Consider the following 22,582-nt stretch of genomic DNA (forward strand, 5'->3'; position numbering starts at 1 on the left):
AGTGCGACGACGGACCACCTCAGCTCTTGTGCGGTGTATAGACTCACCATGAAATGTCCACACTATAACTAGGCTTAAAACCCCTCCTCTGCAGGTGTTTAATCATTATAGCCTCTGTCGTCTTTTTATAGTTGTCGCATCCAGGACAGGGGCAATAGTTTCTTTCCTAGCCATTCGCGAATGCGGCTTTCACAAATTCCTTTGTTTTTACAAACCATTCTTTCGTCATCTCTTTCTGACTAGGGTGACCGGTATACATCCACGCACGATCACTCATCTTTCCTAGCTACTAAAGACAGAAGAAATATATTTATATATAATTTAGCATTTATATTCATCGGTTAATCAGGTTCGCCATTTTTATTACATCCAGGCAACCTACACGCTAATAGGTAAAGATAGGTCCTAATCCCACCCAAGTATGTGTAGATTGGGTTCGTTTTCCCATGCTCTGCTCCGGATCCAACACAAAATTTCTGTAGCACCTCCCCGTTGTTCTCCTGATACACGTCTCCGCAATAAACAAAGAGGATGTGCATCCGGAGAACAACAAGGAGGCACTGACGAAATTCCGCATCGGATCCAGAGCACAGCATACGGGAAAACAAACCCAATCTACACATACTCGGGCTGTCCATGGATAATGTTGGACAATTCGAAAGGATGGCGGTTATAAATATACAAAGACATGCATATTTATAGATGTCGCCATTTCGAACGGGAGACGCATACTGGTCACGCATACTGATAAATTAATTTAATTACCTAAATCTAGAAAGTTTCATCCGGAAACCGAGCCCAGTAAATGAAGGGGCGAGGAGGAGATGAAATTTGTACTGACCCATGAATGCAGGGGCGGAGCTCGTACAACGCACGGGGAGGTCTTCGCACAGCAGACCTCACAGCGACGAGACAACTATCACATGTAAATCCACCCGATCAACACAAATATTCTAATTATGTCATATTTTTAGGAAAACAAGCTAAGAATATAATATTCATGAGCTAACCAAGGTTTTTAGCTTATTATGTCATTTTGGAGGATAATTAGCTAAACAAGCTAAAAAATAAGAAGGAGGAGAGAAGAAGGAGAAGAAGGAGGGCTCCTTCTCCTCCTCCTCCTTCTCCTTCTTCTCTTCTTCTTCTTTTCATTTTTCCTCTTTCTTCTCCTCTTCTTCTTATTCTTCTTATTCCTCTTATTTCTATTTCTATTTTTCTTTATCCTCTTCTTCTACTTATTCTTTTTTTCTCTTCTTCTCCTTCTTATTTTTTTCTTCTTCTCTTCTTCTCTTCTTCTTCTCCTTCTTCTTTTTCTTCTCTTCTTCTTCTTCTTCTTCTCCTCCTCCTCCTCCTCCTCCTCCTCCTCTTCTTCTTCCTCCATAAAACTAAATAACAACAAGTTAATTTCCCATGGGGGGTGTGGGGTGTGGGGGCTCACCGACAGGGGTGGCTGTGGCGTCGTGGGCGGCGGGGCCAGGGCTATTTGGGCGGCGCCGACGGTGTTGGGGCTGCGGGGCGGCGGCGGGGGCGGTGGGGCGGCGGGGTCGGGGGGCTGTGGGGAACCGGGGCGGCGGCGCTTGGGGCAGTGTGACGGCGGCGTCGGGGCTGTGGGGCACCGTGGTAGCGTCGGGGGCGCAGGGGTGGCGGCGGTGGGGGTCAGGGGAGAGGAGGGGAAAGAGTGGACGTTTGAGAGAGAGAGAGGGTCGGGGTGGATCGGGACGGACGTTAGTAAATTCAGTAGCTTTGTCGTCTGCTGGCGGACGGCAAAGGGTCTAGACTCTTTGCCGTGTGCCTCAAGACTCTTTGCCATCCGCTAGCAGACGGCAAAGAAACGACTCTAGTTTGACCTACCCTTTCCTCGGCTAGGAGGGACCAACCCAAAACTTTGCCGTCTGTTGTCCTCATCTTTGTCGTCTGCGGCTGACGGGAAAGAATTGATTGATGACAAAGACCTTCTTTGCCATCAGCCAGTTCTTTGCCATCTGCTTTGTTGGAGCTGACGGCAAAGACACTCTTTGCCATCAGCTAGCATACGGTAAAGATTTGGGAGACAGCAAAAAACTGATTTCGAGTAGTGGTTATGCTACCAACGAAAACAGATAATCAATGTTACAGATGGATAGCATACGTAATAGTTATGCACTACTCTGCTTAAATAATTGATTTAAGTTTTCATATCGGATTCATGTACCTAACCCAGTCTTTCAAAATTTGTAAGTAAGTATAAAATATGCCCTATCTAAATCCAGAAATATTAATTGATTGTACTTGTTGTAACTGATGAATAAATCCAAAGTCCACGAATCTTTCAAGTCCCCTGATAGATCCACCATGATATATCAATTATCTCCAAACTCCATTCAAAATTGTCTCCTAACTAAATCCAAAATTATGACCTAACTAAATCCAAATTATCTCCTAACTAGATTCAAAATAACTCCAAACTCCATACAAAAATAATTATCTCCTAACTAAATCCAAAATATCTCGAAACTCAATTCAAAAGTATCTCATAAATAAATCCAAAATAACTTTCTTTGAATCCAAATCTGCTCACAACTTTCTCATGCCACATAACCCTAACTAAGTCCTTCAATATGTCCTAGCTAAATCCGACTTAGACTTCCTTTCAATCGAAATCTTGTCACAACTTTCTGAAACTGTAAACCCTAACTAACTCCATCAATATGTCCTAGCTAAATCCAACTTACACTTTCTGAAACCATAAACGCTAAACCTCACATGACATATCCTAAACCCTAATCAAATCTGACCCCTATGGGTACTATATGCAGAAGGGAACAAAAAATATTTGAGATGGCTAGACACTTACAACGAAGATCCGGCATGACTTGATCAAAGAAAATTCTCTTCTCACCAAGCAACTCAAAGAGAAACCTGAAACATTTGTTCCACCCTGCTTAAAGTATCTTGAAGGTAGCAACAATGAATCTAATGTTGAATGCTAAAATGTTGACAAAGATAATTCCTTGATTGATATTAATGCTAACCTCTGTACGAAGGAAAATGTATATGTTCTTGATGAGAATGCTAGGTTTAAGGACCTCCTTCAATCTGGGATGTTCAAAATTCTCAAGGGGCATCAAGCCCTTTGTGATATGTTGAAGAAATCCAATATTCACAAAATTCCAAAAAAAAGAAGGAGTTGGCTTCGAAAGGAAGCTGGATGAAAATGGTACCTATTGGACACCTCATCAATATCCTCACAGTACATGGGTTCCTACTAAGAGCAAAGTTCTCTACCTAGTATTTATCTTGGGATATGAATCCCCCATTTCTGATTAGGCTCAAGATGATTCTTTGGATACCTACAAGTTATTCAAGAACCAACATGGTGAATCTTTTTCTCGCTATGTCGGACCTAATAGCAGACATGGTTCCCTAAATCAAACAATCTGGGTAGTAAACCAAACTATCGAGAAATTACATTTTACTTGTCCTCTAACCATGCATGCAGAAAATGCTCAATACGCCCTTAAGAAAGGGTGGCAAGATGAGTATATGCATACTTCATGTAACCATTATGCTCACTCATCTGGAAAGAACTTTAATGCCTACTCTTTCGATTTGGCTTGCTATCATTCGAGAAATAACTCTTACAGCAACCGAAGGAAATTCTATCATGCTCATTCCCGAGGGGGGTGACTTGCGATGGAGGGGGGAGGGGGGACTAGGAGTTCGACCGACGCCAGATCTTACTCACTCGCAGGAAGGAGTGACACGGCGAGTGCAATCGGCGGCGATCGAGGGCGCCGGAGGCGATCGACGGCGATCGAGGGCGCTCGGGGTTATGGCTTGAGTGGAGGAGAGCTGACGAACCGCTCGAACAGATGTGTCTATAATGAAGTGATTTGTTAATGTATTTAATTTAATCAAAAAATTTAGGACGGGAATACCCCTGAAAAATTAAGGACGGGAATACCCAGGACCTAATTGGGCTAAATAAAGGTATAAAAAAATTAGGTCGAAAATACCCTTGGGCTCAAAAAGGCCCAGTTAGTCTGATCCGTTAGATCGCCAATATAATACACGTGTTCTGGTGTATTATAATGTACCGTAAAATCTCTCTTAATTTTGGGTTGTGTCATGAGATGTTCATTGGAAATATGCCCTAGATGTAATAGTAAACTTATTATTACCATATTTCCATGTTCATAATAAACATTAATTATCCATGTTAGAATTGTATTGACCAAAAAATATATATACATATGTGTATACATAAACAACAGTGTGTCTCTAGTGAGTCTCTACTAGACTACCTCGTTGATCAAAGATAACGGTTTTCTAACCATAGACATGAGTTTTCATTTGATAATCAGGTTCTAGAGATGTAGCGATATGGATGAAACTCGTACACAAATCTTGGTGTCTTATCTCATGTGATTGCTTGATTCTCGATAGATCAACTATGCATATTGAGTTTATACTAACATAGCTAATCAGAGCTGACACATGCTTAAACCTGAGAATGGTTACTAAAAACCGGGTGTAACGGTTCGATTCTCACTTTGGTTTTAATTGGTTCAGGTTTTATTGGGCTGAGTTTTTTTAGATTGGTTTTGGGTATAGTTGATTATGGATTTAAATAGTTTGGTTATTAGTGATTATAAACTATGGGTCCAAACTGGTTTCTAGGCAATGGTTATGTGCAATAACCAACGACGACCGAGAACGACTATTTTTGATCCGTGTGCATGTTATAATGCACTATATAATTATGTATTATGAGAAACAACACATGAAAATTAGAAGTGTTTGTTTGTGCTTTGGCTAAGTAATTTGATTTTAATATATTTGTCAGTGAGATTTTCAGTTGTGGGCATATTCCTTTTGCCTCTTGTTGTGTGCTGGCGATGTCTCAAGGATAACTTTATTTCAAACTGTTGTAGATGCACTTATGCTTTTTCTATCTTATTTATTTTTTAACATGTCAATATGTGCAATCATATGTACATTGAAACAAACTCATAGTTATGCATTGGGTTTAAATCTACGGTTAGGTATTGAGTTTAAATTAATTGGGTTGAAAATGACACTAAATGGGTATGGTTCAACTATGGTTTGGAGATAAATGAATGGATGTGATTTAAATATGATTCAAGTATGAAACCATTCTGGGGTTTCCACATGCTACGGTCTCCAACATCTTCTCGAGATGCACCATCGTCGTCCGTGATCACTCGATAGAACTGATCACAGCAAGGCGGGGCATGTGGATTATACCATTGAGGCTCTGTTTGGATTACCGTTTTTGATTGTATTGGGCTCGTTTAGAATACACACCTGATCGTTTGTTTGCATGCGAACAATTAACTATGATCAACAATTTTCATTTGTAAAACTAGTAAAAGGGCCCGTGCGTTGCATTGGGTAACAAAATTACGGCGTTCAAATCAAGCTATTGGGAATGTATGTCCTATAAGTAATGAAGTTTGCGGTGGTGGCCATGCGCACGGCGATGGGGTTGCCCATGGCGCACATGCCTCAACATGTATGTAAATATCTTGATTTGTTGGCATGGGTATTGTTGACGGTACAATCAATTTTATGTCAAAGCTAACATATCTTATTTACCACTGCTACTACGACGACTACGACTACATTCATACTCAACGGTTTCATCATTGAAGGTTGGGCTTTACTTCATTGTAGAAGAGAAAGCATAAGATAAACAAAAGGCATGTACTTATCAATCAATGAAACAATCCATCTTCCAGTGTAGACTGTCGTTGCAGCAGATGAATCTCTCTCTCTCTCTCGTCGCCCTGAAGCTCAAGAACAGGGACAAAGTGATTTGTGCTGCATGCAACTAACTATAGTGTTTTTTTGTTCATTTTTGTTTATTTTCTGTTGCAACCAACAGAACAACTTATTCTACATGCCACGATCGAGCGCAACGGCCGCGCCAACCCACGGCCACTTCCACATCACCCTTGTAACCACCATGTCCGTCATGATCTCACGCCATCCCACGAAAGGGAACGCCACGGCATTCTGTCTACTGCATGCAAAGCAAACTACGACTACAGACGTACATGAAAACAGGCTCCCAACACACGCATGCTTATTTTGTCGAAACTGAAAAAAATGAACACCTATCTACCTGAACATATGCAGCAATATTCAGTGTTCAACGTAGACCAACAACAACACATGTATGAGAGTCCAATGACAACATGAGGAGTTGAGCCTTAACCGTCTTGCTTATGTCAATGCATGTGTCTCATGAATCAATCAGGCTGGGATCTCTTTGCAGCCAAAACAAACTCACCACCACTTAGATCGAATGTAGCGATTGGAGTCTGGATTTTTTTCTCGTTTTTAATTGTGCCGTCCATGAACGTTTGAATCCATCCATGACAACAGCGCTTTGCAGGAAACTGCTTGTGACCGGCTAAAGCCTTGCCCAGCACTGCTCGCTTCAGCTATGCAACATACTTCGCTTGTAATCATACATTCCTACATGAGCACGCTTTGACTTAATTAGCCCATGAAGTTTTAATTTCTTTGTTTTTGCATGATATATAGGGCCCAAACCCGACTTTCCATTCATTATTCTTGGGGCACCTTGCCTATCCTCCAGAATTCGAGCGACGTGGGACATCTATTAAAGAAACGAATCCTGTTTCGAAAGAAAAGATATGCTAGCTGATTTGGTTGTAGCTTTTTTTTTCCCGGGCTGAAGGTATTGAGTTCAAAACTGTATCCCCGCAATCAACTTTTCAATGCGCGCGGCCGTGGACTGCGGGTTGCCTATTATATAGTCTAGGGATTATTGTGTAAAACAGTACGACTGACCAAAAATACCTTTTTTTTTATTACTAGGTATAGATAAATATAGGTGTAGAAATTTACAGGCATTTCAAGCAGTCCGGTCTTCGCGTGTAGCACCGCACACGTATATATACAGACACGGGATCACTCGGCGTTGGGATAAGGGACTGCCCGGAAAGAGATGAGCAGGGTGTGCGTCACCGGAGCGGCGGGGTACATCGCGTCCTGGCTCGTCAAGAAGCTCCTCGAAAGAGGCTGCACCGTCCACGGGACCCTACGGAACCTCGGTATGCGCGGCCCTCTCTCAGTATCTATCTCTCTCACACACACACGTTGATATATATCTTCATGGGTGTCGCTGGACCCGGCGATCTTCTCTGAGCGTTCTTGGTCCGTCGTGGCAGGGGATGAGAAGAAGACGGGGCTGCTGAGGGGGCTCCCCGGCGCGGCGGAGCGGCTGGTGCTGTTCGAGGCGGACATCTACGACGCCGCCTCCTTCGAGCCGGCAATCCAGGGCTGCGAATTCGTCTTCCTCGTCGCCACCCCGCTGCAGCACAACTCCGGCAGCTCCAAGGTAACACATCCATTAGTTTTTCTCGGCCAGATGTGTGTCGATCACGAAGGGATGACAGGGGATGTTCTACCACTCAAGGAAAAGAAAAAACAGGGATGCTCTTGGTTACCCAAAGAAAAGAAAAAACGAAGAAGAAGACGAGATATTTTCAGCACCCTTTTTTTTTGCAATGGAGATATTTTCACCACCTGTGGACAATGTTCACCCTAGTGGAACCATGTACGTACAGTCCCACGCCCTTGATGCCAACGCGGGCGCCTGGGCCACCTGTTCTTTTTGCATGGAGTGCTTCTTGGAATTCTTTTTGTGGCTAACCTTGTGACGCGAGAGGACACAAGCTTTCGTCGCCGCTGGCCGCACAACGATGTCGTCGATAGCTATACCCCCTTGGCAGTTGGCATGCAGCGTAGGCCGCATAAATCTTAACCAGACCTGCCCGGAAAGATTTTTGCCCGTTCATTTTGTTGGAAGGCTGCCACGTCTGACAGCGGGACTGCCGATCCAGGAGGGCAACGGCCTCGCCCCGGGGGCTCGGGGGACTTGGCGTCCACGCCTCCCAGCGGGAGCACGACCCGCTCCACGTCGTGATCCCTTCCGTCTCTCTTGTTTCGGTTACAGTAGATCTTATCCTTTGTAATCATCCATGTATACATAGCACTATATGCAGAATCAATAGACACACAGTTTCTACTCGTCTAACTTGGTATCACAGGTCTCTCGCTCCTCCCGTTCCTACCGCTTCTGCCATGAGCTACCGGCGCCCCCTCTGCCGCACCCGCTCCTTCGGGGACGCTGACGCGCCATTCGTTCTCCCGCCCGTCGCCCCCGGCCCTGAGCACGCCGTTCCGGTCGCCGACCCCGTCGCCCCGGCCCCAGCCTCCCCCAATGCTCGGGTCCTTTGCCGTGCCGCTGCGCCGGCAGTTCCTCCGCTCCGCATCGCCTGCCCAGGCGCCAATGCCCTCGCTATCCCTCTCTCACCCATCCACCTCCCCGCCATCCCAACCAACCATGTAAACATCGCCAACTTCATCCCGTTTAAACTCAGCCTCGACGACAACAACTACTCCAAGTGGTGCCAGCTTTTCTGGTTTGTCCTCTGCAAATACCACGTCGAGGACCACGTCCTTGACGCGGCCGATCCACTCCATGAGGACCCCGTCTGGCGCAACGACGACGTCACGGTCGTTCTTTGGATCTACGGCACCATCTCCGACGTGATCCAGTCCCCGGAGAGCACGGCGTTCCATCTCCGGGATCAACTGGAGGTCTTCTTCCGCGACAACGCCTCCGGCCGCGCCGTCCACATCGGCGCCGAGTTCCGGGCGACGGCGCAAGGCGACATGACAATCGCCCAGTACTGCCGCCGCCTCCAACAGTTGGCCAACGCCATGGCCGACGTGGGTGAGCCGGTCTCCGACCGCTCGCTCACCCTTCAACTCGTCTGCGGCTTGAACCGGCGCTTCCACGTCATGGCCACCCTGCTCCCGATGCAGCAACCCTTCCCGACGTTCGTCCAAGCCCGCTCTCGCCTCCTCCTGGACGAGATCGGTCTCACCGAACGGGAACGCGCTGTCGGGGCCTCTGCTCTTGCCATTGGCCCCGCCGGCGGCTCCTCCTCCAACGACTCCTCCACCGACCGCGTGCCTCCCTCTCAGCAGGACAAGGGGAAAGGGCCTGATGTCGGCGATCGCCAGCGCGGCGGCCGCGGCCGTGGTCGCGGCTCCACCGGCTCCTCGCCCAACCCCGGCCGAGGTCTTGGTGGCCAGCAGCCATGGCTCGGGTACTTAGCCCCGTGGGGATCGCCTGCCCCGACTCCGCAGCAGTGGCGTGCGCCCTGGACTCCTGCCAACGCGGTCGGCGTCCTCGGCCCCCGCCCCCCTGCCCCGCATGAGGCCTACCCCGTCGCCGCTGGGCCTCCTCCTCCCGCCCCAACCTGGGAGCAGCAGCAGGCGCTGACGGCCCACCTCGCGAACATCCAGCTGCAGCCGCCGCCCACCAGCTCCGAGTGGTTCATGGACACCGGCGCCACCTCCCACGTCGCCAGCTCCTCTGGTAACCTCGCCAACCATTCTTCCTCGATGCATTTTCCCTCACGCATTACCGTTGGCGACTACTCGTCCATCCCTGTTGTCGCGACCGGCTCCACGTCTCTTCCTCCCTTCACTCTCAACGACATCCTTGTTTCCCCTGCCATCGTTAAGAACCTCATTTCCGTTCGTCGTTTTACTATTGATAATTGGTGTATTGTGTCTTTTGACCCCCTTTGGCTTCTCTGTGAAAGACATGGCAACGGGGAAGGTGCTCATGCGCTCCAGTAGTACCGGCGATCTCTACCCGTTCTTCTCCAATAACGACGGCTCCGTGGCGCTCTCCGTTTCCAGCCCCGGCGGCATATGGCACCTCCGCTTGGGCCACCCTAGTCGCGCCTCCCTCTCTATTTTCGCAAACAACTTCTTAGACTCATGTAATAATATGCAAGGCACCTTCGTTTTTACTCCCTGTAATATTGGCAAACAACCACACCTACCATTTGCTTCCTCCACCTCTCGCACTACCTCCCCTTTTCAGCTTGTCCATTGTGATTTATGGACCTCGCCGGTTTCTAGCTTCTCCGGTTTTCAGTACTATCTTGTGGTGCTTGATGATTTTACTCACTACTCTTGGGTATTCCCACTACGACAAAAATCCGACACCGCTCCTACTCTCTTACGCTTTTTCTCCTATGTACACACCAATATAACCTCTCTATCAAATGTGTGCAGTGTGACAATGGCGGCGAATTCCTCTCCTTCTCCCTCCGCGACCATTTCTCTCGCCACGGTGTAGTCTTTCACCTCTCGTGCCCCCACACCTCTCCCCAAAATGGTAAGGCCGAACGCCTTCTCCGCACCACCAATGATGTCCTACGCACCCTACTCGTTCATGCCCACATGCCTCCCGAGTTTTGGGTCGAAGCACTATACACCGCCAACCATCTCATCAACCGCCACCCCTCCTCCGCGGTTAACAACCACACCCCATACTACCTTCTTCATGGTGACCACCCCTCTTACGATCACCTCCCCGTTTTCGGCTGTCTTTGCTTCCCCAACCTCACCCACCTCGCACCACATAAGCTCGCTCCTCGCTCCACGCCCTGCGTCCTCCTCGGCTTTCCCCTCGAGCACAAAGGATACCGCTGTATGGACCTCCGCTCCCGCCGCGTCTACATCTGCCGCCATGTTACATTCGACGAAAGTCGGTTCCCTTTCGCCGAACTCTTAGCACGGCCGTCCAACCTGTGGTGCCACTCCCTTCCCCAGCCGTCTACGACGTGCCCCCACCAGCCTGGCACCTGCGCGCCCTCCTGCCGCTGTGACGCTCCGCCGCCCTCCCGTTGCGGCTCCCGCTTGCCCTGCCATGCAGCCAATCCCGACTCCTGCTCACCCCGCCATACCAGCCCTCGCACCACGTGCGGTCGCTCCTCAGCAACGCTACACCCCCATGCAGTCGCGCCATGCAGACCAATCGCGCTGCTTCCTCCCCATGCAGCCACGCTACACCCCCATGCAGCCGCACCCAACCCACCCCTCGCCATGCAGGCCCATCGCGCCGCTTCCCCCCCCCATGCAGCAGCGCGTTCCCCACGTCCCTCCACTGCCTCCACCCCAGAACACTCCGGCCCTGCCTCCGCGTCTCTCCCGTGCTCTGCCGTGCGCACACCTGCGCCGCCCGCGCCTCTACCCCCCCCCCCCCCCCCGCACAGTTCCTGTGGCTCCCCCCCAGAACCAGCACGGTATGCGCACCCGTGGTAAGGCCGGCTTCTTCCTTCCCAAACATCATCTCTCTCACCGCCTCTACGCCCCCGTCATCCGCCATCAGCCCCATCCCCTCCTCTTACCGCGCCGCCCTCAAGGATCCGAACTGGGCCAACGCTATGCTTGAGGAGTATAATGCATTGTTGCGGAATGACACTTGGTCGTTGGTTTCTCGTCCTGCAGGTGCAAACGTGGTGACCGGCAAGTGGATCTTCCGCCACAAATTCAACCCCGACAGCTCGCTGGCTCGCTATAAGGCGCGGTGGGTGCTCCGCGGCTTCACTCAGCAAGCTGGCGTTGACTACGGCGAGACGTTCAGTCCCGTGGTCAAGCCCGCTACCATCCGCGTGGTCCTCGGTCACGCCACCAGCAACTCGTGGCCCATTCATCAACTGAAAGGATCGATATGGTTGGCTAGAGGGGGGGGGTGAATAGACAACGTCCACTTTTTAATTAATCTTAACAAGTTAAGGTAAACACTATACGGGTTCGCAAATAATATGACAAAGAGGTGATCCCTATAGAAGCTACCAACAAGACCTATTAAGACAAGTAAGATATAGTCACAAGTAAAAGCAAATACAAAGTAAAGGTTAGAGATAACCACAAGTGGAACCGATGGAGACGAGGATGTGTTACCGAAGTTTCTTCCCTTTGACAGGAAGTACGTCTCCGTTGGAGCGGTGTGGAGGCACAATGCTCCCCAAAAAGCCACTAAGGCCACCGTATTCTCCTCACGCCCTCGCACGATGCAAGGTACCGTGATTCCACTATAGGTGCCCTTGAAGGCGGCGACCGAACCTTTACAAACAAGGTTGGGGCAACTCCACACAAAGCTTGGAGGCTCCCAACAAGACCACGAAGCTTCACCATAATGGAATATGGCTTCGAGGTGACCTCAACCGTCTAGGATGCTCAAACACCCAAGAGTAACAAGATCCGCAAGGGATAGGTGGGGGAATCAACTTTTCTCTTGGTGGAAGTGTGGATCTAGGCCTTCTCAACTAATCCCTAAAGAATCAACAAGTTTGATTGGCTAGGGAGAGAGATCGAGCACTTTTAAGCTTGTGGAGCAACAATGGAGCTTAGAGAGGTAAGAGATAGGGTTCCTCAGCTAGAAGAACCCTTTATATAGTGGGGGGAAAATTCAGACCGTTTTCCCACTCTCTGCCCGAGATCCAGCGGTACTACCGCTGGGAAGGAGCGGTACTACCGCTGCCTGGCGGTACTACCGCTGGATGCAGCGGTACTACCGCTGGGGCTTCCAGCGGTACTACCGCTGGCACCAGCGGTACTACCGCTGGCCCCTTGGTAGTGCATAAGCACTACTACCGCCGGGAAAGTCTTCGCGAAAGGGTCCGTCCACGAACTACCGCTAGGTAGGTGGAACAAGGCACCTAGAGCGGTACTACCGCTGACCAGGGGGCGGTACTACCGCTGGCTGCGGTACCATTTTGCAGAGATGCTCAAGACGAATAGGCGAGGGCCGCTCCAAAAGATAAGGAAAGGGAGAATGCAAAGTGTGCGTGTGAAAAGATAGATTCCACCCAAACCTTTCCACTATGGATCCCCTCTTAATAGTACGGCTTTCCTATGACTCAAATAAAGAGAATCGTAGAGAGCGCCGTGCTTCCGTTCCAGAAGAGAGGAGACGAGTCGTCTTGTGCCGTTGACGAGTGTTACCTGAAACCTTGACACACACGATTAGTCTTGTACGGTACTGTCATCAATCACCAAAATTAGTTAGGCATAAACTATGCCTCAACAATCTCCCCCTTTTTGGTGGATTGATGACAATACCGGATTTTCACAGATAATAATATGAGAATAAAAAGATAGAGATATATGACATATGACTCACAGCATATGATGGAAATAAATCTAATCTCACATAAGAAAGATCATGTCTCACACAAGATAGCAAACGAATCAAACCAAGTTCAAAGCAAACCATACGAGATAAATCAAAGCAATGTAAAGTTCGAAATGAAAGCAAATCCTAGACTCTCTCCCCCTTTGGCACAAGACATCAAAAAGGGGGCACACCTAATGCCACAGGTAACTACTCCTCGTCTTCAGGATCACCAGACTCGTCTATCCCCTCCTGGTCGGTCTGCTCCTCCTCTGCTGCCTCATCGCCAGACCACTGGTACCCCTGAGCCTGCATCCAAGTGGCCTCCGGAGTGATGTCGTCCTCGGAGCCGCTGAAGATGTCCACATCCAAGGTCCTGAGAACACGCTTATGCCTCTGGCGGCTCTGCTTCTGAGCCACGTGTGTCTGATACTGACCCTTGGCCTGCATACAGAAAAGTGTCTTCATCTTGTCCTGCAGTTTGATAGCCCAAGATGGCATGGCAGACGAGCGGGGCTGAGAGGTAGGTCCTTTGCCAGCAGCGGTCTCTGTATCAGTGTCCATGTGCTGAGAAGATGAAGATGGGTTGGCCCACTTGTCCTTGACGCGCAGCTTGATTGGGTCATGCACAATGTAATCAGACTGTGCGTAGAGCACCTCATCCGGAAACGCCTGTTGCCACTTATGGCTGATGTATGCGAACAGATAAGGCCCGTAGATAGGAACCTTACGGTTGATGATGCAGTTCCAGAGCTCTGTGAACATCACATCTGCAATATCCAGTGGAGCAGACTCCTGAGACATAGCTTCCTCACACAGTAACAGCATCTCAGCCAAGTAGCCATGGACCTCATCGAAGTTACCACTCCGAGGGAAGAGGGTGTTGCGAAAGATGCGATGCATGATGTCCAGGTGCTTGGGAAGCACCCCCTTCCTCAGATACAGTGACTGCAGTCTGTCCTTTGCGAGGGCCCTATCCGTGGGGGCTGGAGCGTGAGGACGCAGCCCAAGAGGAGTGTCAGCACCCTGAAAGTCAATGTGAAGGAACTGCATGAACTCTGCCCAAGAACCGGTCATCTTCTTTGACCCAGTCATCCATATCATGGAGCGCTGTTCATCATGGGAGAAATGGATTGTGACATAAAACTGAGCAACTGCCGTGGGATCAAAATCCGTCTTGAAGGAGATGATGTTTTTGATGCCCAGCTTGTCAATCAAAGCGAGGGCATCACCAAAGTACTCCATGTTCCGCTGAAGATGTGCCAGATCAATCCACTGGACAGAGACAAAGTTCTTCTTGAAGTTGGCAATAACATCCCGATAGATCCTGCAATGGTCCCTTACCCAGACATGGTCAACACCATCAATCTCATCCCTCTCCTGGAGATAGTGGTTCTTGGTGCGAAATTGCAGAAAGTCCTTGGGGGACATTGTACGGACATTCACCCTCTTATGAGCGACCTTCTTGAAGGACTTCTTCTTGGGAGGCAGACCAGACGTGGCAGACCCCTCGGGCGCCTCTGGGTTGCGAAACTGTTTTTTTGCGTTTCCCGTGGGGGGTTCGAACGGCGAGCAGAGCCACCTGTGACACAGACCACAAAGCAAAAAAGAGGCGACAAGAAGAGTCAAGGCAATGAATCTTGAAAACGCAAAACAAGTAAACACGCATTGCTAAGCAAAAACAAGCAGAAAATACACTGTGAATGCTCTGGCGGTAGTACCGCCACCCGTGACGGTAGTACCGCTGGGGCCCAGCGGTAGTACCGCTAGCCCTGGCGGTAGTACCGCTCGGGTCATAGCGGTAGTACCGCTACCCTTGGCGGTAGTACCGCTGAGGTCCTAGCGGTAGTACCGCTACCCCCCTGGCGGTAGTACCGCTGGGGGTTTGACTTTCAGATCTGACAAATAATACTTGTTTTCGAGGGCATGGGCTGAATATGAACACTAAGACGTACAACACGGCCCTACTGTCATGAGGAACACATAGCATTAAGAGATACAAACATGCCTAGGCAAGAGAGAGCACGTTTTAGATCTAATCCAAAAATTCAAGTGATCGATCTAAGACGAATGAATCTAGGACATGGCAGCAAACACAACAATAAATCATCGGACCTATGCCCCCCTCTAATATTTCCTCCATGCCATCCAAGAACTAGCCATAGGATCAAAAATATGAGTCCAATCCCCAATGCTCCTAACCCAAGAACACGAGTAATCAAAGAGAAGAAGGGAGGAGCCTTTTTTACCGGGATTCATGGCTTTGGAGGAGGAAGAAGAAGTGAAGCAGCCCTTCCACACCAACGGGGAGAAGGAGCTCCACGAAGAGAGATCCAATCGGGGGGGGGGGGTTTCGGGCTAGGGGAGGGAGGAGCCGCGAGGAAGAAGAAACAGATGAAAAAACGGGCTCCCCCTCCCTTTATATAGCCCAAGGGGTACGGGCAGCGGTAGTACCGCTGGGGTGCAGCGGTAGTACCGCTGACCTGGCGGTAGTACCGCTGGGATCCTGGCGGTAGTACCGCTCCCCTTGCGGTAGTACCGCTCCCCCTCGAAACCCTAGAAATATCCCAGCTGGTCGTGTTAGATTTTGAATCCTGGCGGTAGTACCGCTACCACTGGCGGTAGTACCGCTGGGGTCCTGGCGGTAGTACCGCTACCCTGGCGTTAGTACCGCTGTACATGTTTCAACACGGCTAGGAAAACGGGAAACTTGGGCACATGACAAGTGAGTAAAAAGGGATGACTTCCAAGAAAATGTACTGACTTGTCATTGTATATCCTCTCCTTTATACGCAAGAGAGGATGGAGGGGCAGTGGCCGTGGCCACCTATGTTTGAGACAATGGTATGACACCGCGAAGAATTATCCTTGGGTTCATGACCAATGCTCGTCTTTGAAGCACAAGTACCATTTGACAATGGCTAAAGTGAAAGACTAGATTGATTTACGCATAATGGGGGGAGGGAGAGGTCATTGAGAGAACAACACCCCCCTATGTCCATGCCTACATCTAGACCAAGATGGAATGTGAAGTGAGGTGCAATATGCCTAGTTTCAATCCACATTACTTGAATCAATGATATTTAGCTCATGCCTCAACTCCCGGAACCTTGGTTCATCTAGTGGCTTGGTGAAAATATCTGCAAGTTGCTCTTCAGTGTGAATGAAGTGAACCTCAATATCACCTAGCTTGATATGTTCACGGATGAAGTGATGACGAATATCAATATGTTTGGTTTTGCTATGTTGCACTGGGTTGAGGGAAATCTTGATGGCGCTTTGATTGTCACATAGAAGAGGCACTTTGTCACAAGTGACACCATAATCCTTTAAAGTTTGCCTCATCCATAGCAATTGTGCACAACAACTTGCAGCTGCCACATACTCAGCTTCGGTGGATGATAAGGAGACACAGTTCTGCTTCTTTGAAGACCAACTTACCAAAGAGCGACCAAGGAATTGGCACCCTCCAGATGTTGACTTCCTCTCCACACAATCTCCAGCCCAATCTGAGTCAGAATAGGCAACTAGATTGAAGTTTGCTCCTTTGGGATACCAGAGGCCAAAGTTTGGGGTATGAGCCAAATATCGAAAGATTCGTTTGACAGCCATGTAATGACTTTCTTTTGGTGCGGATTGAAACCGTGCACATATCCCTACACTCAACATAATATCCGGTCTAGATGCACAAAGGTAAAGGAGGGATCCAATCATGGAGCGGTATACCTTTTGATCCACTGCTTTACCATTGGAATCACTGTCAAGCTTGCATCTGGTTGGCATGGGGAACTTGACCGGTTTGACATCTTCGAGCTCGAACCGTTTGAGCATGTCTTGAGTGTACTTGGCTTGTTTGATGAATGTCCCTTCTAGACCTTGTTTAATCTCGAATCCGAGGAAAAACTTTAACTCTCCCATCATGGACATCTCAAACTTCTCAGTCATTAGCGCAGCAAATTCTTCATTGAATGAAATGTTAGGAGAGCCAAAGATAATATCATCAACATATAGTTGGCATATGAACAAATCCCCTTTAACCCTTTTAGTAAAAGGAGTGGGATCAATCTTCCCAATTTCAAACCCACGATCTTGTAACAACTCAGTAAGGTACTCATACCACGCGCGTGGGGCTTGTTTAAGGCCATAGAGTGCCTTATTGAGTTTGTACACATGATTGGGGAGCTTGGGATGTTCGAATCCCGGGGGTTGTTTGACATATACCAACTCATTTAAAGGACCATTAAGAAATGCACTTTTCACATCCATTTGTTGTAATTTGAAGTTATGATGAGAAGCAAAAGCAAGTAGCATGCGAATAGATTCTAGACGAGCAACAGGGGCAAAGGTTTCACCGTAGTCGATACCCTCGACTTGGGAGTAGCCTTGAGCCACCAATCTTGCCTTGTTTCGAATCACAATTCCATTTGCATCTTGCTTGTTCTTAAATATCCATTTGGTCCCAATGACATTATGTTCCTTCGTTGGTCGTGGCACTAAATCCCAGACTTGGTTGCGCTCGAAGTTGTTAAGTTCTTCGTGCATGGCCATAAGCCAATCCTCGTCATCGAGCGCTTCCTGTACCTGTTGAGGTTCACAATACGAAACAAACGCGTGATGCTCACAATAATTCCAAAGCTGTTGACGAGTAGATACTCCCCTTTTTAAACTACCAAGAACATTCTTCATAAGATGTGACTTGGCTTTCAACTTGTTCGCATTCTTGGTTGCTCGACGCTCCAAGAGTTCTTTATTAGATAACGGGGGAGCATCGACTTGTATCTTTTGTTTGCCCTTGCGTCTTGAGCCGGTTGTTGGAGCTTCAGACGGGAATTGTGAGACAGTCTCCTGATCACTTTGTCCTTCGACTTGAGCAGGTTCACTGGTTTGATCTTGTATTAGTGGTTGCTCTTGATCTTGATCTCGTGCTGGTTCAGAGTCTGGTAGTGCTTGAGTGGGCATATTACCATTGTTAGGCAATTGATCTTGACCGAGAGCTTGATCAGCTTGTTGAGAGTCTTCTCTTTGTTCATCGGAAGCGTGTGGGGCTTGCGGGGGTGATGGCTCCACTTGAGTAGAGCATTGTCCTTCTCCTTCGGCCACAAGGGGTTCCTCAATGGGGAGTATTTGACCAATCCCCATTCTTCTTATGGCTTCGGGAGGAATTTCATCACCTATATCACAAAGACCACTTTGCTCCACTTGGGAGCCATTATTTTCGTCAAACTCTACGTTACACGTCTCCTCAATTAGTCCGGTGGACTTGTTGAGGACACGGTAAGCATGAGAGTTTGTAGCATAACCAACAAAGATACCCTCATGTGCTCTAGAATCAAATTTAGCTAATCGAGCTCCCTTTTTAAGAATGAAACACTTACAACCGAATACCCGGAAGTACTTGAGATTGGGTTTGTTTCCAGTTAGAATCTCATACGGAGTCTTGTTCAAGCCTTTGTGGATGTAGAGCCGATTGGACGCATGACATGCTGTGTTGATGGCCTCTGCCCAGAAATTGTATGGAGATTTGAATTCTGCCATCATTGTTCTTGCAGTGTCTATCAAGGTCCGGTTCTTCCTTTCTGCCACGCCGTTTTGCTGAGGGGTATATGGTGCAGAATATTGGTGCTTTATTCCCTCATCACCTAGAAACTCATCTAGGGTGTAGTTCTTGAATTCGGTGCCGTTGTCACTCCTAATCATCAAGATCTTCGCTTCATGTTGACGTTGCGCTTCATTAGCAAAGTTGATGACCGTTTGTTGAGTTTCACTCTTCCTTTTGAAGAAATATACCCAGGTATATCTTGAGTAATCGTCAACAATGACTAAGCAATACTTTCTGCCTCCAAGACTATCAAATGTAGGAGGACCAAACAGATCCATGTGGAGAAGTTCCAATGGCCTCTTAGTGTAGATAAGAGTCATTGGACGATGAGCAGTTTCATGAATCTTTCCTTCAATGCAAGCACTGCAAACACGATCTTTAGCAAAGCTCACATTTGTTAGTCCACGAACATGGTCCCGTGTCAGAAGACTTTGCAAAGATCTCATATTGACATGAGCTAAACGGCGATGCCAAAGCCAGCCCACGTCAACTTTAGCCATTAAACATGTCGCAGTCTTAGTGGGTCGCTTTGAAAAGTTTACCACATAGAGACCATTTTCGACATGTCCAACATAGGCTACTTTAAGAGTCTTGCTCCTTAGGAGGACCATAGTGTCAATATTAAAGAATGTGGAATAACCCATGATTGCAAGTTGACGAACGGAAAGTAAATTGTAGGCAAGAGACTCAACAAGCATGACCTTCTCAATAGACAAATCTTGAGAGACGATCACCTTACCAAATCCCAATACCTTTGACGAGGATGCATCGGCGAATTGGACATGGGTGGGCATAGATGGAGAAGGATGCACATCCACCACTAAGTCCTTGCTTCCGGTCATATGATTTGTTGCTCCACTATCGAGCAACCATGACACCCCACCGGAAGCAAACTCCTGCAATAGATCAAGGCTTGGTTTTAGGTACCCATTTTTTAATGGGTCCTTTCATGTTAGAGACAAGGGTCTTAGGAACCCAGATAGCCCATTCAATATCTTCATCGTAGGAACCTACAAATCTGGCATAAACATGCCCATCACTAGCACAACGTAACACATAAGAGGAATTGAGTTTGCCGGCTGTGTTAGTAGGAGCGGTTTTGCCCTTCTTGGGGTTCCCATAGCCCACCTTGTTCCTGTTCACCTTCTGAGTCCCCTCACCCTCCTTGACAAAGATGTCCATGAGGGTGAGAGATCGTTTGTTCTTTTTCTCCCTTTTACCTTTTGACTTGGAGGTAAGTCCAAGTCCTTCCTTTCCTACAACACCCTTTTGAGTGCTCAAGAGATCGTTCAGACTCTTCGCACCTTGTCTGCATGACACAAGGCCCTTCTCAAGTTTCTCCTTTAACTTGGCATTTTCCTCCACAAGATGAACATGCTCACAACAGGGGTTAGTTGCACAAGTATTATCAATTAACACAAAGGGAGGACAAGTAGAGATCTCCTTGGTAAGCTTTGCTTGGAGTTGATCATGAGACTCTTTCAGAGCGAAATGAACACCTTTCAAGGCTTTGTGGGCCTTGTCAAGTATGTCAAACTCTTCTTTGAGTCTGTCACGGCCAACCTCAAAAGCATACTTTTCAGATTTAAGCATGCGAGTAAGAACAACATCATAATCTAGTTTCTTTTGCATTTTAGTGCAGTCATCGTTATATGACTCCTCAAGAGCCAAACGAAGAGTGCGCTCTTCTTCTAGAGTACTAGATAATTCGGCAATTTCATCGGCATAGTCACGGCTATGTCCATGAAGCTCGGAGATGGTCTCCTCATGAGACTCAATGAGGTCAGTGGCCTCACCCAGTTGTTCCAAGAGAGCAACAAAATGCTTCTTGGTTTCTCCCTTAATAGTGCATAGAAACTTATCAAGATCATGCTCATTAAGTTCTCCAACATCACTATCTTCTACACAATTTAACAATGAAGGAGCAGAAGCAATGTTGGTCTTAATGATAGGAGTTACCTGATTGGTACCTTTTGCCATGAGGCACTTGGTGATGTGGTTCTCGTTGGGGGCGTTAAAGAGAGACACCTTCTGGGAAGGGGTAGTGGCTATAGCAACAGTTGCCGTTGCCACTGTATCATCATCATCATCATCATCAGAAGGATACTCCTCCAGGGCCACCATTCCTTTTGGGTGAGGTTTCTTCACAAAGTTGTTCTTGATTGGAAATGATTTGGTTTTGTCTTTGCGAATGAGCTTGCCTCCGTTGTCTTCTCTCTTCTCATAGGGGCATTCTGCCACTAAGTGACTCACGTTTCCATAGTTATAACATGTCCTTACTCGTTGTTTGGGTTTGAATCCACTTGAGTTGTTCTTGTTGAAGGTTGGTCTTGAGTTCCTTTTATTTCCCCAGAATTGCCTTGATGCAAGAGCCATGTGCTCATGATAGGCATACTTTGTGTCTTCCGGGCAGCTCTCCTCTTCCACATCTTCCTCTTCTTCTTCAAGCATTGCTCTTGCTTTTAACGCAAGTTTGGGTGAAGTGGTTTTTGATCGGACACGAGCAAGTGCATTGTCGGCTGTTTCGTTCATGATTGACATAGCAATGAACTCATCCAACACTTCACTGGAAGACAAGGAGTGGAAGTCTGGCCGCTGACGAATGACAGATGACATGGCTTTGTTGAAAGGCATGATGGCTTTGAGAAACTTGCGCTTGACCCAAGTGTCATCCACATCCTCACTCCCATGGTCCTTTAGTGCCACAGCAATAACAGTCACCCTCCGATAGAGATCACGAGGGTCCTCTTCTTCCTTCATCACAAACTCATCGGCCTGATCAAGTATCACTTCATAGTTGGATCGTTGAATACTTGAGCTTCCCTTATACAACACCATAATATGCTCCCAACAATCCTTGGCCAATGTGAAGGGACGTAAGTGGGGAAGATCTTCAGGTGGCACAGCAGACTGGAGAATAAACAGCGCAGAGTGATTATATTGATTGACTGCATCTTCTCTTGGAGTGCGGTTGCTTGGGTCATTGGGGTAATATCCTTGCTCGATAATTCTCCACAAGTTTGTTGAGCTGTGATTCAAATGAGACTTAATAGAAAATACCCAGTTAGCAAAGTCACCTTTTACAAGTTTAGGAGGAGGACCAACAGGATTAAGACGAGGTGCGAGAACGGGTCCTCCATATGTCATGGGAGGTGGAACCGAAGCATATGTTTCAGTCCCATCTTTTTCGTGAGGTGAAGCAGGTTGCATACCTTTAGCCGCTTCCTTAGAGGAGTTGGCCTCCGAATCGGAAATGGTAGGTTTAACCACTAAAGCCGGTTCGGGTGAACTTTTAAGACCATCAATTAATTCTTTAAGCATGGTTTTGACTTCGCTCGTCAAGGACGTCTTGAGGGCGGCCATAGCCGTATTCAAGTCGTCCCTTGTGACCGAAGTCAAGTCCATGTCCTCGGGTTGCCCACGGTTAACTTCCTCTCCGCCTTCCATACTCTTCGGGTGGTTAAACCCTTAATAAAGAGACGTGGCTCTGATACCAATTGAAAGGATCGATATGGTTGGCTAGAGGGGGGTGAATAGACAACGTCCACTTTTTAATTAATCTTAACAAGTTAAGGTAAACACTATACGGGTTCACAAATAATATGACAAAGAGGTGACCCCTATAGAAGCTACCAACAAGACCTATTAAGACAAGTAAGATATAGTCACAAGTAAAAGAAAATACAAAGTAAAGGTTAGAGATAACCACAAGTGGAACCGATGGAGACGAGGATGTGTTACCGAAGTTCCTTCCCTTTGACAGGAAGTACGTCTCCGTTGGAGCGGTGTGGAGGCACAATGCTCCCCAAAAAGCCACTAAGGCCACCGTATTCTCCTCACGCCCTCGCACGATGCAAGGTACTGTGATTCCACTATAGGTGCCCTTGAAGGCGGCGACCGAACCTTTGCAAACAAGGTTGGGGCAACTCCACACAAAGCTTGGAGGCTCCCAACAAGACCCC

The 22,582-nt window shown here is 47.9% G+C and overlaps 1 protein-coding gene across 1 annotated transcript in view; it reads left to right on the plus strand.

Moving 5' to 3' along the window:
* Positions 1-6,907: 6,907 nt before the first annotated feature.
* The window catches only part of LOC123425419 (putative anthocyanidin reductase), a 50,059-nt gene continuing 34,384 nt past the window's right edge, over positions 6,908-22,582 (plus strand). Inside the window, exons 1-2 of the mRNA XM_045109118.1 lie at positions 6,908-7,085; positions 7,203-7,372. Of these exons, the coding sequence (XP_044965053.1) occupies positions 6,980-7,085; positions 7,203-7,372 (276 nt within the window). The 5' untranslated portion in view covers positions 6,908-6,979. The remainder of the gene's footprint in view (positions 7,086-7,202; positions 7,373-22,582) is intronic.

The sequence above is a fragment of the Hordeum vulgare genome, chromosome 2H (assembly GCF_904849725.1).
Source record: "Hordeum vulgare subsp. vulgare chromosome 2H, MorexV3_pseudomolecules_assembly, whole genome shotgun sequence".
Taxonomy (NCBI): Eukaryota; Viridiplantae; Streptophyta; class Magnoliopsida; order Poales; family Poaceae; genus Hordeum; species Hordeum vulgare.